The 19,027-nt window shown below is 38.3% G+C and overlaps 1 protein-coding gene across 2 annotated transcripts in view; it reads right to left on the bottom strand.

Annotated features, from left to right (window-relative positions):
• The window catches only part of LOC306874033 (activating signal cointegrator 1-like), an 86,154-nt gene that overhangs the window by 30,391 nt on the left and 36,736 nt on the right, over nt 1-19,027 (bottom strand). For both annotated transcript variants that reach the window (XM_079423708.1, XM_079423709.1), the window contains exon 12: nt 14,343-14,445. In XM_079423708.1, the coding sequence (XP_079279834.1) occupies nt 14,343-14,445 (103 nt within the window). The remainder of the gene's footprint in view (nt 1-14,342; nt 14,446-19,027) is intronic.

Here is a 19,027-nt window from a genome sequence, read left to right as displayed (position 1 = left end):
TTTCATTTCAGCCACAATTCCTTGTAGGTTGATTTTTTTTTTTTTTATGTTTTTTTTTTTTCAAACACAAACAAATATTAAACATTTTGGGCCATGTTTCCAGAACAGCACACATGTAAGATGTCAATACCAGAGTACAAGCAACTTAAAGGTCATTAGAGCTGATAAAATGTAAAAACTGTAACTTGAATGCAATGTAAGTCGCTTTGGATAAAAGCGTCTGCTAAATGCATAAATGTAAATGTAGTGGAAACAAACAACTGAAGCACAATGATAATGTGTTTGAGGCCAGGAAAAAATTGTGTCACTGTCTGATTGGCTAAATAGTTTGGGGCCAACATGCGTTGGATGATTTTTCAGCAGTGATCCACTTTTTTTTTTGTTTAGCTCTGATGCTATAGACCTTAATGTGTTTAAAACAGGAAATCCAGCTTGAAGGTGAACAGCTGATGCACTGCAGTAAAGAAGCAGCAGCTTTTTCCTCCAGAGACAAGCATGAGTGTGTTTCCAAATATAACCAAAAAGCTCTCTAATTACTTCAGTCACGATCTGTGGCTGGATCTTCAGTTCAAAACACCGTTTGATTGCTTAACAAGGACATCTTTTCAGTCTCCTCTGCCACGCTTCAATTATGATTCTGATTCAAATGGAAAAGCAAGTCCAGTTGCTTTCAAGTACTGGAGAAATTCTACCAGACAGTTTTAAAAAGGATTTCTCTTTGATTGTGAAAGCCCAATTAGATGAAGAGAATGCCTGCCATGCCGGTCTTGTTTGCGGCAGCCTTTTGGGGAAATTCCAGCCATATCTCAAGGCTCTCAAAGCAACAAAATTCCTCTTTCAGCTCAGGCAGTGGCTGCTGTCCAGGTAAAAGAGAGATAGTAAACATTAAAGATCACTAACACCATTAGTTATATTTTACCAATACACCATATGCTGATTCTTTTTCAAGCTCCCCAAATGATGCCGAAATTTGTTTCACAGTGACAACCATGACATTCAGTGGACTTTTCAGCAAGGTTTCATAATCAGCCACGCATCCAAAAAAAGCGAACAAGAATATTATATATTTTAATCAGGCAGGACATGACAGTTTTCAGTAAAAAAAAAAAAAAAAAAAACATTTTTCCATCTACACTTAAAGAGAAATACGGCATTGCTGCGGTTGGTTAGAACTAACATGAATTTTAATTAATAATTTTAACATGAAAGATTTAGTCACTGGTCCAATCCAGTCATAATTCATACAAGATGGGGAAATTGTATGAAAACAAACACATAAGATCCAAACCTGAACCTAACCATTACAGTAATACCAAAAAAAACATCTATAAATCATATTTTTCTCCATCTTGTACAAATTTCTTTTGTTACACAAAAGGAGAAATTTTAAATGTATTTACTGTACATTTTGCACTATTTATGTATGGAACATACCAAAATGTAAGTAGTTGTTCACTAAAAATCTTTAGAAATAGTGTCAATCCAATGCACTATCATACATTTATTTTTGTTCCCTTTAAAACTTGAAAACTTAAGTCTCATTCACTGTTAAAATTGTCTATTCTAGTTTATTCTTAACATTGCCCTTTTGTAAAATGTTGCCCAAGTAACATTATAGGTCTTCAATTTCAATGGTAGTCATTATATCGTATTACTGCAACTTACAGTTGCTTGCTCATGGTTGGGAAAAATTATTATTTTTAATCAGAGACAATTTATTTATAGATGTTTTATCAAAGTTAGCAGAAGGGCAAGCTGCTCAGAGATAAGTGCACATTATGACAGGAATATGCAGAAAATTGGTGGGTAATAAAAGATTGTGTAGAACTTAAGCAGCCAATGTGTGAAAGCATGGTCAGGGCATGAGTTCAGGGTCAAACAGGGTTGTGCACAGACATTTTGAGGGGCAGTGGCCCAAATCAAGAAAATGGCACCAAGCCTACCCACCCCTGGCCAATTTCAAATATACAATACACAACTTTAAGCCATTACATATAAATGCATCATTCATTCATTACAATATATCATGATATGATCCACTATATACACACACACTTAATAGCACTCTAAAATTCCTTGTTACCTGAGGGTATCAAAAAAAGTTAACTGGATGACAATCTTATAATTTTCCAGTTACAAACATAAGATTTAAAAAAACACTCATATTCTTAAAGAATCTACACTTTATTCTAGAATCTAGACTGTTATAGGATCAAAACATGAAACACACAAAATTACTCCATTATCACTGAATTTAAATGTATGAAGGTATAAAAATTGACTTATTTTTGGAGGGTAAATCTTAAATTGTAAAGCAATAAATTCCAGAATGACAATTTTTTTGTGCTGATTCATAAACGTCTCTATTGCAAAAGATCATGTTGCTAAATTTCTAGTTCTGTCATGAAACTCCAGATAGTGCAGACTAATAGGTCCTTAATGCAAAGTTTGTCTATGCTTGCTGTACACAAGTCTTACAGCATGTTATCAGAAATCCTCCACCTCCCCCAGCTCCACCTGTCTAGATCTGCTAATGGTGATTTCCTGTATGCCATTCCCAACAGGAGCATAGCAGATTTAGTCCACCAAAACTAAATACATTAACATTGTCATAACCATTACATGCTAAGCTATTCTTAAAGTTGTCATGATAAAAATATATTTATAGTCAGTTTTTTTGTTGTTGTTGCAGTGCACTGACTGCAGACAATTATATAACCACGAAAGGCCTACAAAATTAAACCCCATCATGAATTAGTTTATGTAGATGCATAATAGGCTTAAATGTAAAATTGAGGTTGACACAATGTAGTGCAATCCACACCACTCATACTGTAACCTACACTGCCTGCTAAAGGGGCACCTCAGCCACATCCCTGGGATCAAAGCCCCGGCTAGACTCGATTTGAGAGTAATGAGCACATAAGCCACGAAAATCGATCTAAGTATGCTAACATCATTCAGATCATCAATCAGGCCAACTGGACAGTTTGATTATCAACACTTAGGAAAGGGCATTCAGAAAAGGTATGAGGATCCCTTACTGGGATATTTGGCACGAAATGTCAAATTTAACCATCTTATACGGAAGGAAGCAGACAGGCATTTTTATCTAGATCAAGTTTCAAAGAGTGTTTAACTGTATGCTGGGCAGTTAGAACACCCAAACATGGATCTACACATTCTACTAATTTCCATTTTGGAGCTTGTCAACAAAACTAAAAGCATGTTTGCTGCTGCTGTTGGCAGGTCAGTGCAAGGGAGTGACTCTCACTACATGCTGAGTGTACTTGCAGCAGTAGCCAGGGCACCTAGGCTACATATGGTGGGGAATGTGTTAATGCAATATTCATGGCGAGCATGAGAGCAGAGCACAACAAAGCATTGAAGTCCCATTCACACTCAACAGAACAGAATCGTAGCATGAAAGAAAGCCATGTGTGATGCACTGATACTCTGGCCTTTCACATGAACACCAGCAAGCTTTACAGTTGTGACCTCTGACCGCTAAGCAAATGTGTAGCTATTTGACACTGAATTTCTTGGCATAAGATACTGAAGTTAATTGAGAGCTACGTCATACCAACAGTTAGCATACATCAAGACATAACATTAAAATATTCACATTCACAATATTGTGTTTTACACAAATCTGCTTAGACAAGTCAAATGTTTTTTCCAACAATTTACAACCGCGTAAATCATGTTGTGTTGACCTATAGTAGTATTGTACTTCTCCAGTTAGATTTGCACAATGAGTAAATGCTCAAGGGATAACCCTGCCTTTGTTTTTAAGCCACTTAAGGAGTAATGCAGCATGAAGAGGGAAACACCCACTGATTTGAAGTGGTTACAACAAAGCTTTCATTTAAGGTGCTGTGCTTGGCAACCTAGTATGCAAGGCACGTTGTGATAGGGCTTTGGAGAGCAAAGAAAAACAATGAAAAACAGTTGTAGATCGTGTCTGGGTATATTGCACAATTGACATTCAATATATTTCATATACATATATATCCAATGCATCATCCAGTGAATTAGCACTTTTGAGCCAATTCATCTGTCATTTGGTAGAAGTTACTCGAATTAGGAAAATGCCAGAAAGGACAAATTGCACAACATGGCCTCAACCTTAAAAAAACAATTAAGAAAATGGCTTCATTTAAAAGGGAAAAGACCCAAACTAACTACAGCTTCACTTAAAAAAAAAAAAATCTAATTTAAGCCTACTATAATGCATTGATTTGGAACTCAGGAAACACTTAGAAACCAAAATGGTCAATTTTCCTATTAAACCTCTGCAGTTATTGGTAGTATTAATACAATGTTTTTAAAAACAAAATTCTTTAAGAACAAATGTTGTAGACCACAGTTTGAATAGATATGCAATATTACAATTAGTCCAAGTCAACAAACATTTTTATAAGGCAAATGAAGGAAAAACTAGGCAAGAATATTTAGGCAAAGAAAAAATAAATAGGTTATTATGGGAGTTTAAATTAAGTACTAGTATAATTGTAAAATATAAAATAGCATTTATTAGATGGAAGCCCTACTGCAAGACATAGTCACACAAACACATGTAAAATATAATTTGTGTTTTTTTAGATATTTGATTCTCTTTTTTTGTCAAGCAAAAGTGCTCATGCAACACTTGAAGATGCAAGGTGCAAATGAGCAACAACAGTAACCAGAGACCAGCAACTCGACTTTCATCTATGCACACAGTCTTTCCATTTACTCCCACCATCTTCTTCACTCTCGCTCATGCATTAATTTTTTAAGAGCTTAAATGGCCATCTTGGCAGAGGCTGAGGGCACAGAGTCAAGGGTTCCTACTTCCAGTAACAAAGTAGTAGATGTATTTGTCGACAGATGAGCCTGTAAAAACAAGCTTGACAACACCAAACCGAGACCTTGTAATCTTTGTCATCATATGGTGTGGGACTCCAGTACTCCCACATTGTTGGTAGTGCTCTATTGCAGTTGGCTGTTGTGTAAATTAGGATTAAATTAAGATAAAGAAGAGGGCTCTTTGCCTCATATCATTATTCATACGTGCTGCAGTGGGAAAATTAAACCTCAGACAGCATGAGAAACATGGGAGCAGCTGGCAGCCCGCACATAGACACGATCTCCATCGCTCTTCTCTGAGGACTTGGGCTCTCTAAGCAGAGCGGTCATTACTGGTAACAAATGGAGGGCAACATCATGCCAGATCACTGCAGATCTGCCTCTCAGGACCACAGAACTACTGCCATTCTGTAGGGAGAGACATTAAGGCTTTTCAATGCTGAAATACTTTTCCAGCGTAATGAGTGGAGACAGACAAAAGCTAGTCATTTGTAGCCTCTGGTGCTTTCCTGCTGTGACGGTGGATGGTTTTGAGGTGTCCAACATGCCACGCCAGGGCAATCAGTTTCTCTGAACAACTAAAGATAAGGAAGAGACTTGAAGTGGACTGAAAAACATTATTTTGTGCAATACCACTTAGTGCCACTAGGTTTAGTTTAATCTCTATTTTGCAATTTGCCGATTTGATACTCAGTATCGGTCCAATACAGATTGGGTATCAGAAGAGCCCAAGCCAAATCCGAGATGGACAAAAAAAAAAAAAAAAAAATAAGAAAGAAAAATACTATAAAAGCACTATAAACATGTACTATACTTGATTTCTACTTAAGATAGCTTTATTTGAGAAACAGACAGTATATTAGGTTGTTAAATTTAATCTCACAGAAACTCTTTCCTTAATTGCAGCAGTCAAGTCATTCTCCATTCAACATTTAAACAGCATGTCGCATTCAGTTACGACAGTCAACAGAGTAAAACTCTTTTCAAGATGTTCCAGTGATTGCAATATATGCATACTCTGAACATAAAAATGTATATTTTGTAAATATATATATATATATATATATATATACTATTTATTAGCGATTCTGAATGGTGTGGTACTCACTCGGGTGTCTGTTAGATGAGAGCACTAGAGTAGCAGACTCATCATTCACAGAGACATGAACCAGAGTTCAAAACCTTGATGAAAAAAAGCTTATGTACAATACATTAGATGCAATACAGTAAGTGTTGCCACACGATTCCTTTCGTTGTGCTCTAATCATTTCATAATGGAGCGCGGTTTGCCAGTTACTCACAAGAGCATTCGTTTGTCCTGATTGTGCATAAATATTTCAGTCTTTCATACTGTTTTTCGCACAGATAATTCATGTTTACCAAAGAATCCAAGGAAAGAGAATTCCAAAGAAAAGCCATTAATAGTGTGTGTATTTAGGTAATAACTAACACAAATGTATTTTTCATAAGATTTCAAGAACATGGACATGTAAAACGTAATTTGCAATTGTATTTTTTTTAAACAAAGATTTTACCAGATGTAGCAGAAAGTGGTCTTCACTCACTCTTAATTTTTATTTCATTACCATTTTATTTATTTTACATGTGCCTGGAATGGACTGCATTAACTGGTGGGTCATCTAGTTTGAAAACCCTCAGAGCTGGGCCGCTGCTTTTAAAAACTAGTTGAAGATGAAAACAACACAAAAACAAGCAAACTACAGTGGGAGAAAAAAATTACTTGATCCCCTGCTGATTTTGTATGTTTGCCCACTGACAAAGAAATGATCAATCTATAACTACAATGGTAGGTTTATTTGAACAGTGAGAGACAGAATAACAACAAAAAAATCTGGGAAAACACATTTAAAAAAAAAATTGAGTCAAGTAAGTATGATCCCCTATCAATCAGCAAGATTTCTGGCTCCCAGGTGTCTTCTATACAGATAAGGAGCTGAGATTAGGAGCACTCTCTTAATCTCAGTTTGTTACCTGTATAAAAGACACCTGTCCTCAGAAGCAATCAATTAATCAGATTCCAAACTCTCCATCATGGCCAAGACCAAAGAGCTGTCCATGGATGTCAGGGACAAGATTGTAGACCTACACAAGGCAGGAATGGGCTACAAGACCATCGCCAAGCAGCAAGGTGAGAAGGTGACAACAGTTGGTGCGATTATTCGCAAATGGAAGAAACACAAAATAACTGTCAATCTCCCTCGGACTGGGGCTCCATACAAGATCTCACCTTGTGGAATTTCAATGATCATGAGAACGGTGAAGAATCAGCCCAGAACTACACGGGAGGATCTTGTCAATGATCTCAAGGCAGCTGAGCAGACCATAGTCACCAAGAAAACAAATGGTAACACATCATACCGTGAAGGACTGAAATCCTGCAGCGCCTGCAAGGTCCCCCTGCTCAAGAAAGCACATGTACAGGCCCATCTGATGTTTGTCAGTGAAGATCTGAATGATTCAGAGGAGAACTGGTGAAAGTGTTGTGGCCAGATGAGACCAAAATCAAGCTCTTGGTCATCAACTCAACTCGCCGTGTTTTGAGGAGGAGGAATGCTGCTTATGACCCCAAGAACACCATCCCCACTGTCAAACATGGAGGTGGAAACATTATGCTTTGGGGGTGTTTTTCTGCTAAGGGGACAGGACAACTGCACCGCATCAAAGGGACAATGGACAGGGCCATGTACCATCAGGGCCAGGGCATTGAAGCCAGCCATTCCAGCATGACAATGACCCAAAACACACGGCCATGGCAACAAAGGAGTGGCTCAAGAAGCACATTAAGGTCCTGGAGTGGCCTAACCAGTCTCCAGACCTTAATCCCACAGAAAATCTGTGGAGGGAGCTGAAGGTTCGAGTTGCCAAACATCAGCCTCGAAACCTTAATGACTTGGAGAGGATCTGCAAAGAGGAGTGGGACAAATTCCCTCCTGAGATGTGTGCAAACCTGGTGGCCAACTACAAGAAACGTCTGACCTCTGTGATTGCCAACAAGGGTTTTGCCACAAAGTACTAAGTCATGTTTTGTGAAGGGGTCAAATACTTATTTGACTCATTAAAATGCAAATCAATTTATAACTTTTTTAAAATGCGTTTTTCTGGATTTTTGTTGTTATTCTGTCTCTCACTGTTCAAATAAATCTACCACTACAATTATAGACTGATCATTTCTTTGTCAGTGGGCAAATGCACAAAATCAGCAGGGGATCAAATTATTTTTTCCCCCACTGTATGTTTAAATAACAAAACCTGGGTCTCGTTGCGTCATTTATTTCATGCTGGGCCGAACTATGTTTGAAATGAAAGCTACATCTCTTTTAATTCTTAGCCAAATACCAACCGCATTCATGGATCGTCGCTTGAGTGCACAGGACCTTCAAAGGCTTGCTTTCTTGGTTTTTTCTGGCACTGTCAAATGGTCTCCCCATTCCCTTTTACTGTACACATATCTTTTATAAGTTGATGTAGTACTCGTTTTAAAAACTAGCAAGCCTTCTTAGCACTGAAGGATTGTATCATGGAGACAGATATACAAGCATATTAAACCGCTTGTTGATATTTTGATCACACAGCACGATACGAGTGAACAACCCTATGTGGGAGCCTGGAAAAGTAGTCAGCAATTAAACTCAAACTCTATTCCACATGGACTCCAGGACACCTCTCAAAGTAGACTACATTTGTTTTCAGTTACTAAGAAACATTAACAGATCTTATTCAGGGTAAACGCCACGTTTAATGAGACATGAATGAAAACAAGGCTGTGAGGAACAGAAGTAGGAATATGAGGAGTCCATTCAGTGGGTTGTGTGGTCTTAAAGATGCCATGAAATAAATAAATAAATTACCTTTGTGCTAATGCTAACAATTTAAAATCTTTCTACATTTGCACTAGTGTACACAACAGTATAACCTATTAAAAGGAGCCTCATTTTATTTCTGCCAATTTCTAAAGAACAAACTCAGTCAACCCAACAGTTTCCAAAAACACTGGTTCACTGTGAACATGAAAATGTTACATAATGTCTTATGTTCACTCGCTTGCAAAAACGGGGTGATGTGGAGTATTTGCCTGTATTGGATGGTTTCTGGCTTGAGCCTCATAAGGAACGAGCCAGGAACCGACATTACTGTGACCTTGTAAGGCACTTAACCCAAGGTTTCTCAAGAGGGATTGTCCCTGTAATAATATAGGGACACCATGATTGTGCCAAGTAGGACAAGTTGCTGGAAAATCATTAGGTTAGGGGAGTGAAAATTCAACACGCTTTTCCATCCTTTCTCCACTTCCAAAGAATTTAACAAGCTGGGCAGATTGTTTACACATTACCCTGTTGTTTTCCAATTTTTGGATTTGTCATTTAAGAACAGAAAACCAGACACGTGCTTGGTGCTTGACTTTAAAGGGATAGTTCACTCAAAAATGAAAATTCTGAATTTAAAAATTAATTACTCACCCTTGTGTCGTTCCGAACCCGTAAGACCTTCGTTCATCTTCAAAACACAAATTAAGATATTTGATGCATTCCGAGAGCTCTCTGACCCTGCCATAGACAGCAAGGATCCTAACACAATCAAGGCTCAGAAACGTAGCAAGGAGATTGTTCAAATAATGGTTTACACTTTGATCTGAATATAAACAACGTATCCATGTACATATGTTGCATATGTTGTTTACGTATGTGATAATCTCCAAAATAGCACTATAGGGTGACTCGGAGGAGACTAATTGTTGAATAAAGTCGTTATTTTTGCTTTCTTTGCACATAAAAAGTATTTTTCTTGCTTCGTAAAATTACGGTTGAACCACTGATATCACATGGATTATTTTAACGATCTCCTTGCTACGTTTCTGAGCCTTGATCGTGGTAGGATCCTTGCTGTCTATGGGAGGTTAAGAGAGCTCTCGGAATTCATCAAAAAAATCTTAATTTGTGTTCCGAAGAAGAATCTTACAGGTTTGGAACGACATGAGGGTGAGTAATTAATGACAGAATTTTCATTTTTGGGTGAACTATCCCTTTAAGATTACTTTACACCAGGGTTAGGACTAAATTCCATTGACAGGAACGTTCTTCCAGGACCAACACAAAATCTAAAACTACAGAACTCTGCATATCTGCTCTTTGCATGTCTGTTTACATATTTTGATTCTTAGCTCAATTGAAACAATCTAAAATGTTACAAATCCATTTCACCTATCAACACCCAAAATCAGTGTCAATGCCAAAAAAAAGTCTTAAAAAGATTCTAGCTAATAAGTTCTACTCTAAGTTGTATTGGATAAACTCATCTGCTAAGTGACTACTTATCTACTAGCATGCAGTGTTGAAACTTCTGTGCATTTCAGGTGACATTCGTTCACCTTTTCCCTGTTTGCGGATCACTGTCAATGCTTTGAGTTTAAAGGGCAAAGAGGGGGGAGGGAGCCCTTCTCTCAGCACTGAAGTCCTCTTGTTCACTGCACGCTTCTCCTTCACATTAGTGAAGCAGCCAGTTCCCGGCTGCCCATTAGCTGTGTGACAGATCTGTAATAAACACAGCCTGTCACCTCTGAAGCCTGCTGCACATTTCCTGGGTAATATATAACCCCCCAATACACATTCCCTTCCCCCACTGCAAGGCTCAATAGACCTGAAACCCGATTTCTGTCGAGCATCCCAGCAGCTGCTGAAGCAAGAAATTCCACCGCAGCCAGATAGACCTGGAAAATACATGAATATAAAAAAGGAGTCCATGAATAAATCAAAACCTCGCTTTTTACTTACCCTATGGAAGAGAATGAAAAAAAGATGGTGGAGAAATGAAGGGAAAAAGAAACAAGGGCACTGCAGGGAGAAAAAGAAAGGGCAATAAGAGTAGAAGTTGTCAATAAGCTGATGGCCTCGATAAGGTAGCTAGTGGGTGGTGAGGTAACTGGTGGGTGATTTTGCACACTTTTCTGCACCAATTGTGTGGGACAATCTGGCAGAAATCTGCAGAATGGATTTAAATATGGTAAAATTGTTAAAGGAGCTGAGAGATCTCAGTAGGAAGTAACTAGATATCCATGTGAGGAACAGTATTTCACTTTGTTGAGTCTGTGAAATAGTCCAGGGGTTCCCAAATTTGCTGGGGAATAAAACAAATATCAGTCCTCTTTCCATTAAATTAAATGAAACAATAACTCCAAAGTCTGTGCGTCAGTTTATTTTTGTTGTATCAACTTTTGTAGATAAAGTTGCCCTTAAACGGCATGGAAAAATTAAACAAATTACAACTGGACGTTTTACATTCTGGTCAGACAATTTCCTCTTGGTCTAAGTGGGCAGTTCTAGCCAGAATAAACTGCCAAGTGAACCAGACATTATGCCAATAGTCAGAGATCAGGCTATAAGTTTCCAGAAGCACAAAAAAGTTACTTTTTTTTATTAAAATAAAGCTTAATTTAATACAGTACAGTTGGTTAATACAGACAAAAGTGGTTTCCTTTGAGGAAATAAACAGATCAAGTCTGTCCTTCAGCAAAGCAGTTCAGCACAGAATGCTAGAAGCTGGGCTGCATATTATTAATACATGCAGATTGCAAGGCACGCTTGTTTGGATATTGAAGCCATATTGATTCGAATAAAGCAAGAAGAGAGAGACAACCTTTAGCCTTTAAAAGGCTAGTAACAGAATCACTGATGTGAGCTTGCAATATTCACACATGGCTGAAGCCACTCGTCACGATATCTCCGATAGCTCGATGTAGCGAGGATGACCTTCAGTGCGGAGATGAAATGACAGGATAAAAGATTCCAGTGCCTGATGAACAGAAACCTCAGCACCCACACAGCTTTAATACAGTCATTTTAATCAGCGAATGGAAATTTCTTTGTAATGGAATGACAGAGTCCAAATTTCCCACATCTAAATGTCAGCAATTCCAGCAACAATGAGGGGTAGATGGATGGTGTTCTATTATGCAAGTCAGTTTTCCATAATAGCTTTGTTCTCGGAGACCGCAAGCATCTTTTTGTGATTGCTAATCCATATATCAAAACGCTGCTGAGATGATAGGGTACAGAAAAAGTATGGAAAAATACTCTCTTATCTCCATATAGTATCTCATTTTGGTGCATAAATCCTATTACTTTAGGATTTACTACTAACAAAAATTCAGCTGTGATTTGCATTTGAAAATCGAATTTTTTTTCTGATGTTTCACGTGGAGGAAAAAGAAGCGGTTTGGCTCACAGGCCTTTTTCAGTCCGTCAGGACCAAAAAGTGTGACACCTTGACCCTAATGTTGGATAAACCATGGAAGACACGGGAGAGGTAAAGGGCAGGACATCTCTGTGCTGACTTCTTACTCTTCACTGCTCTCCCAGCTTATCAGTCCATATCTCCTCCCCCATTCACCCCATGAGGAGTTCACAGAGGTCGGCTCTCCTGAGAGCTCTGGCAGCTTAGGAGAGAATGAAAATGAATGGGAAACGGTGGCTAGACACAAGGTCAAAATGGATATAAAATTCTCCATTACGATATGAAAACTGGTGGATGAAGGAGGGAGCTTCGAATGTCAAAGGGAAGGATTGCTTTTGAGGGCCTGGCTTTGTGCTTCCTTTATGTGAAAACAAAAGACCCCGAACAGTGAGTCGCCAATGCTCTTGTAAAAGCAATCACCCATGCTTGTCAGAGATGCTTTCCACCTGAGAATTCATGCATTTACCATCATTGAAGTTATATAATTAATTGATCATTTTTTATTTGAGAAGCTAAGCAGGTTAAACAGAAAAGAATGTGTAAATGTGATTAAGGAGGAACCGTCACGCAGATACTATCCAAGTGTGAAATGCTTCCAGTCTGTACTGTGAAATAACACCACTGTTGACAGTCGAGCTGCTGTGAAGAATGACTGGGAAAACAGCACCAAACCACCTCCGTTAAGAGCAGAGATTTCCTGTGAACATTACGGCGGATGAAACACAATGCATTCATATAGGCATATTTGCAGGTCAAAGTTTTCTTTTCTTTCATCCTATAGGTCATTTTTATGCTGTCTGATGACAAAACTTGGGTCATGTGACTGGAACAAGGAGGTCTATCGTTCTTAGCAGAAAGCTAACATTCATCCGTTAGCAATCCCATTCATCTCAAATGGCACTTGCTCAGCTGGTGCAGGACCTCCCAGAAGTACACTGCCATCAGTATTTTTTTTGGGCTGATCACCAACACTGTAAATGCAATGTGAGTTACCACTCTGAAGCTTCCCAAATCTTTTATTAGTGACTATGCTGAGCCCTGAGGTCAAACCCAGGGAAAAGGACCAGCTGGAGTACATTTGATTTTATTCAGACCAACAACTATTTGTTTCATATTGTTTGAATATTTTTACGTTAACCGCCTTCTTCAATCATACTCTATGGTACGATTTCAAGCAATCAATCTCCACAGTATTACCATGGGTTTTCCATAGTATATTTGTATGGAAATTGTATGGTTCTCACTCCAAAATCATGCAAATCAAATATGCTAGCACTGCCAAGTATGCTTATATGCTTATCACTGGCATTGCCTAAAGATGTGATCAACCATGTGAAAATAGGTCTGCATAAATCAACTGAATGAACACCTTGATCACAACCAAAGGGAACCAAAGCAAAATGATAGGAAGGACAACAATAAACATTAAATGAGAAGAACAACCAGCACAAGAGATGAAAAGAATAATCTTGTGTTTCCCAGGGAAATTTCACCACCAACTCTGTACACCATCTTGCATATGGAGCAAACAAACATCCACAAAAGTAATTATGAAAATAAAAATATTTTGAATACCCTGCAAGACCAGTCCCAGCAGTAAATGTGCAACACAATCATAGTTCTGTTTCAAAATCTAGTGAGCTGCCTCGATGCCTACTATCTAGATGGAAGAAATAGTTTCTCACTCACTGGACACTCATTTTTTGAGTTTGGCATTAGCAAGTCACTATACTAATGTCATCAAACTCAAAATACAAAATAAAATACAGGATTATTTATAATCAACACTGCCTTTACCTTATCTAGCAAATGTATATTTTCACCAGGCTTGGTGCAATGCACTGTGGGATTGCCTTCTATACCAAGGATATACAGTAATGTACAAGAGATATATAATGTTTTTGATTTAAAACATTATATCTTTTGCTTTGGTGTGCCAAGATTCATTGTGCAAATATTGTATAATATAGATAACTTGATATAATTAAACATATTAAAATAAATGTTTTTTAAGAATCTAAAGACTTCTGCACAGTACTGTATGTGATATTGCCTTAGAATTTGGTTAAAACGTGTTTTATTGGGAGCATAATGAAGTTGCCTACCTTTGTGTGTGTGTGGCTTAAAACTGCTGCCCCCGTGGGCTGCTCACTAGGTTTACTGCATATGTTTAAATGTGCATCAGAGTGTAGCAAGGGTGAACAACTAAAGCCGGCACATGAAAAGAGGCAGACAGGACTTACAAATCTTGTGTTTCCCTTTCATGGGAAATTTCACCACCAACTCCTGGGGGTTGGAGCAAATGAAGACAAATGGAGAAGTCGACTCCTCGCTGATCTGGGGATACTGAAAAGAGAGAGAGGAAACAATGAGCTGTGTTCAGTCACTTGGTTACCACGCACAGAAAGCACAGCGGCTTTGAAAGGCTTCTCTTCCCCGTAATTGATAGGCAGCACACAGGAGAGGCGAAATTGACTGGCACTTTCATAAGAAAGGTGACATCTATCTAATCTGTCGGGGGAAGGCACAGGTCATCTTATTTCCTCCCGACCATCAGAGAGTCGTATGATTGTATCACGGCATTCAAGAAGCACAAGCTTTTCACAACACTATTTCTTCCCCCCACCCCCACACTAAAAGCGGCAAAGAGAGCTTGACACAATCAGGGCTTTTAAGAGTGCTGCAGATATGAGGTCCCTCGGCATACTTCAGTTGTCTCACAGGAGATGTGGATAAATTCAGCCACTGCAAGATTTACTTACACTCGTGTTTTGATACGCCCACATATCTGATTGAAATGCTTGTTGGGAAATATCGCTTCAAGATCAGATAATATTTGAAGTCAACATGAAACCCATTTTATTTACTGAATATTTAGTTTAATTTAGTAATCGTATATTCATGAGGGAAATAAATGGCAGGATTTGTATCTATGTGGGACTGACTGAATGGTGAAAACAGGCTTCTCTATACCAGAATAGAGCCAAATAGCATCTAAATAGTGTACTATTAGAATAAGTATTTGTTTTGCTATTAGTTAACATTAAGCAATAGCCTGTGTGGCCAAAATGACATTGGCGAAAACACAAAGTTATGGCTGGGCGATATGAGAATATATATCATGGCGATAATATAAAGTGTCTATCACCAGAGATGTTGCTATTATATTGAGAAATGCATATAAATGCGAGACATGCTTTATGTTAAAAATGTTTTTGGTAGAATATGGACATCTTGTCAGCATCAGCCAACAAAAAAATCCAAATCAGTCCCCCCTAGTGAACGTAACAGTTGGTAAAGGAAGCAGATGTGTCAATATATTGGATCTTTGCATTTGGTCTTAAAGTGACAGCTGCCTAATATACCTGCTGCTGTCTGTGCTGTTAATGATAATTACACAACAAAAGCAGCATAGAAAACCACTTTATTTTGCTTTACTAAGAATCTAAATTTAAAGTAATATAATCTACAGTCACCGGTAAACTTACAGCACTGTTTATTTCATTTGTAATAAATGTAATTAGTTTGTGTCCTATTGTGCCTCTCTTATTTTTGAGAACAAAAATAAAATGACAACAAAATTATATCATTATATATAATGTAAAATTACTCATGTTACATGAAATAAGATTTTGTTCATATTGCTCACCTTACAGAAAGTCATTTCAGAGGGGGAGTGATAAATAGAGACAATTCTCTTATTTTCTTTGGAGAAATGTACCCTGATAAATTGTGCACAATGAAACCTGGAACATGTATTAAGAAACTAAAAAGCTTCAATTTTGATTTTATGTTGAAAAGTCTCACAAAACATGCTTTTAAAAGAATTTTAATGGGAGAAGTAACTGCAGAGTGCAAAGATTAAGCATGTGGGCTAAGACTCATTTAAAAGGATGACAGATTGCATGATGGGCCGGTGGGAGGATTACTCAACAAAAGACTAACAGCGCTATTCCTTAATAGCTTCCTTGAATGCTCTGCCTCAGTCTTCTTATTTTTAAGACAACCTTCATAAAGCCTCTATATAGATGTATCTCAAATTAAACAGTGAATAAAAGCAAGAGAGGAGGTGCTTTGTTTGACAAAGGAACTAATCTCAAATTCAAGCCAACTGCCTTAACAAAAAGAAGCCTACACAATGGAAGAGATATATATGGCTAATGTTCAGAATCTAATAATCTTGATCAAAGAATGAACTCAATGTTTCCCTTTCATCCTTCCATGCCTAATTAGGATTTAATGCTGCTGAACTGCACTGGCCAGCTCTCCCCTCCCCGCGTGACAGTTTCAATACCTGACTAATTGAAAAGGCAAGTCACTCTCATATCCATCCACTGAATAAGGGCTTGCATTCAAAAGCTTCAGGCGTATCACTGAGATAAGATACAATCTCAACATCAGTCATTAAAGTAATACTGTGGGTTAAATATAACTTAAGCTCTATGGAACGCAGATGTAGCTTGCTGCCCATTAGAAAGTAGTGTAGGCTTGTTCTGATCATAGGTTTGTCATTTCCATTTCGGAAGTCTAGGTGCTTTTTTTTTGAGCTTATAAGTTTACCACTTTAGGTGAATGAACTTGTGGTTATGCAATATTAATTTATAACTCTGCTAAAATATGGCAAGTGGTGACAGTGTTTAGGAAACATGTTTGGATTGGAAACATTCATTATATTTCCAATTACAAAATATCAGCTTTTGAGGAATTCTGTTATCATTTACCAACCCTCACCATTCCATAAGGCTGTGCGCCATATTACAAGTCAATATTAGACTTCTGATGCTATATAATAGTTTTGTGTGAGGAACAGACCATAATTTCAAGTCGTTATCCACTGAAGGTCTCTACATCTGCCCCTGATTTTCTTATCGCGTTCATGATATTCACGCCATTCACGTTTTGAGTCGACTGCAAAATTGTAATTTAATCAGTTAATCTGGTTCAAAAACCGGCATGAATGATTTATTCACCAGTCTGACGAATACATTTCTCAAGTTTCTCAACTCACTGACTAGATGATCCGGACGCAGTAATTAACAGCTCACTGGATCGGAAAATTGTCTGAGAATAATGACTAAAATTTGGTTTGTTCATCACACAAAGCTATTTTATTATAGCTTCGAAAACCTGGGAACATAGTGCACAAGTCATGTGGGCTACTTCCATTTGAATTTTATACTGCTTTTTTGCCCTTTTTAAAGCCTGAAAACTCCAGTCCCCATTCATTGTTACTGAATGGAAAAGACGGACTAGTACAAACTTCAAAACTTCTTTTGAGCATAATGAAAGAAAAGTAAGTCACATGGCTTTGGGACAATACATGAATAATTAAGCACAGAATTTTCATTTTGGTGACCTATTGATTTAAAGGTGACATATCATAAAAATCTGACTTTTCCAGGTTTTAAGTGCTATAATCAGGTCCCCAGTGCATCTACCAACCAAGGAAAAAGATTAACCCAGTAACTTTGTTTTAGTAAGCCATTTTCTGCAAGTGTCTGAAAAAACGAGCGCGTCTGATTTCGCTAATATGGTTTAAAACGCATGATTTCAGCACGATAAACATGATAATCAGAACAAAAACAGATGTTTTTAGCAGGTACTAGCTGAAATGGCACGGCTCTGTTCTGGAAAGGGGGGCGGGAAGAGCAGCTCATTTGGATTTAAAGAAACAGGCACGAAAATCAGTGTTTCTGCTTCCACTCAAAACAGGCATTTTCAAAATGATATAATAAATGATCTGTGGGGTATTTTGAGCTGAAACTTTACAGACACATTCTGGGGACACCAGAGACTTATATTACATATTATAAAAAGGGGCATAATATGTCTCCTTTAAGTGTTATGGTTATTAATTCAAAACAGTGTGACAGCAGTAGGGCTGTGCAATTAATCGCATGCGATTGTCGTGCGCATCTCATCAGTAAAGCCAGTTCTGTGATTAGTAGTAAATCTCCATCACGTGCTTTCAGATGGAGTGGCATTTAATACACAGAGCGTAGGTCACTGACAACAAGCACGTGATGGAGAGTGACTACTAATCACAGAACAGGCTTTACTGACGAGATGCGCATGACAAATCACAAGCGATTAATTGCACAGCCCAGACAGTAGCATATTTTTATGCTTTTTGGTTCTGGACGATTGCCTGCTAAGCTTCCACTGCAAGAATAATATAGTACACACATTTTGAAAAATTGAGGAACGAGTTGATAATACCTTCTTGCGGCAACGGACATCATGCCACAAATGCTGTCAACTGAGCTTAAATTGTATTTAACCCACAAAAACTCATTTAAAACGGAAAACATGATGCAAAAGCCCTTCCCCGAAGAGCATTTTAGACAGATCACACCATGTCCGCATGCATTCCAAAACACTCAACCAGCAGAGTGCAAAATGTGTGCGCAGCCACAACTATCTGCTGACAGGGTGCCAGATAAGTGGAAAGACTTTATTTTTTTCTTCAGGCTGGGATCCTGCCAGTGTGTCCCAGCTATAAGCAGTGTGATGAGAGATTCATATTGTCCAGTGCAGAGGAGGGCAGCAAAGGGTGAGCAGCCCTTACCAGGGAACATTATAAGATTAGTGAGCAGACAGAGCACACCATAGCCTATAAGCCTCCCCATGTCCCTAAACAAAGACAGCCTGGTGCTTTAACTAGCCAATGGAGCAATGAATCTGAGACTGGCTGTCTGCTCACCACTGCAAAGCAACAGCCTTTCAGCTGATGTCCGCAATTAGATGGCTGAGGCAGGCAATCTCCTGCACTGTGGCGCAGTGGTAATAGGGCCGGCCCGCTTCGCTGCACTCAATCTTGGCCAAATAAAAAGGCTTCATTGGCACAGACGCCCTGATACAGGAGAAGCACTAAGGAAGAGGTCCTTGAAAAGAAAAAGGGAATAGAGAAAAAGGCAGGCTGTCAGGA

Source organism: Barbus barbus (genome assembly GCF_936440315.1).
Source record: "Barbus barbus genome assembly, chromosome: 1".
Classification (NCBI taxonomy): domain Eukaryota; kingdom Metazoa; phylum Chordata; class Actinopteri; order Cypriniformes; family Cyprinidae; genus Barbus; species Barbus barbus.
The sequence above is the reverse complement of the archived record's forward strand: the minus strand, read 5'-3'. Positions and strand labels throughout refer to the sequence as shown.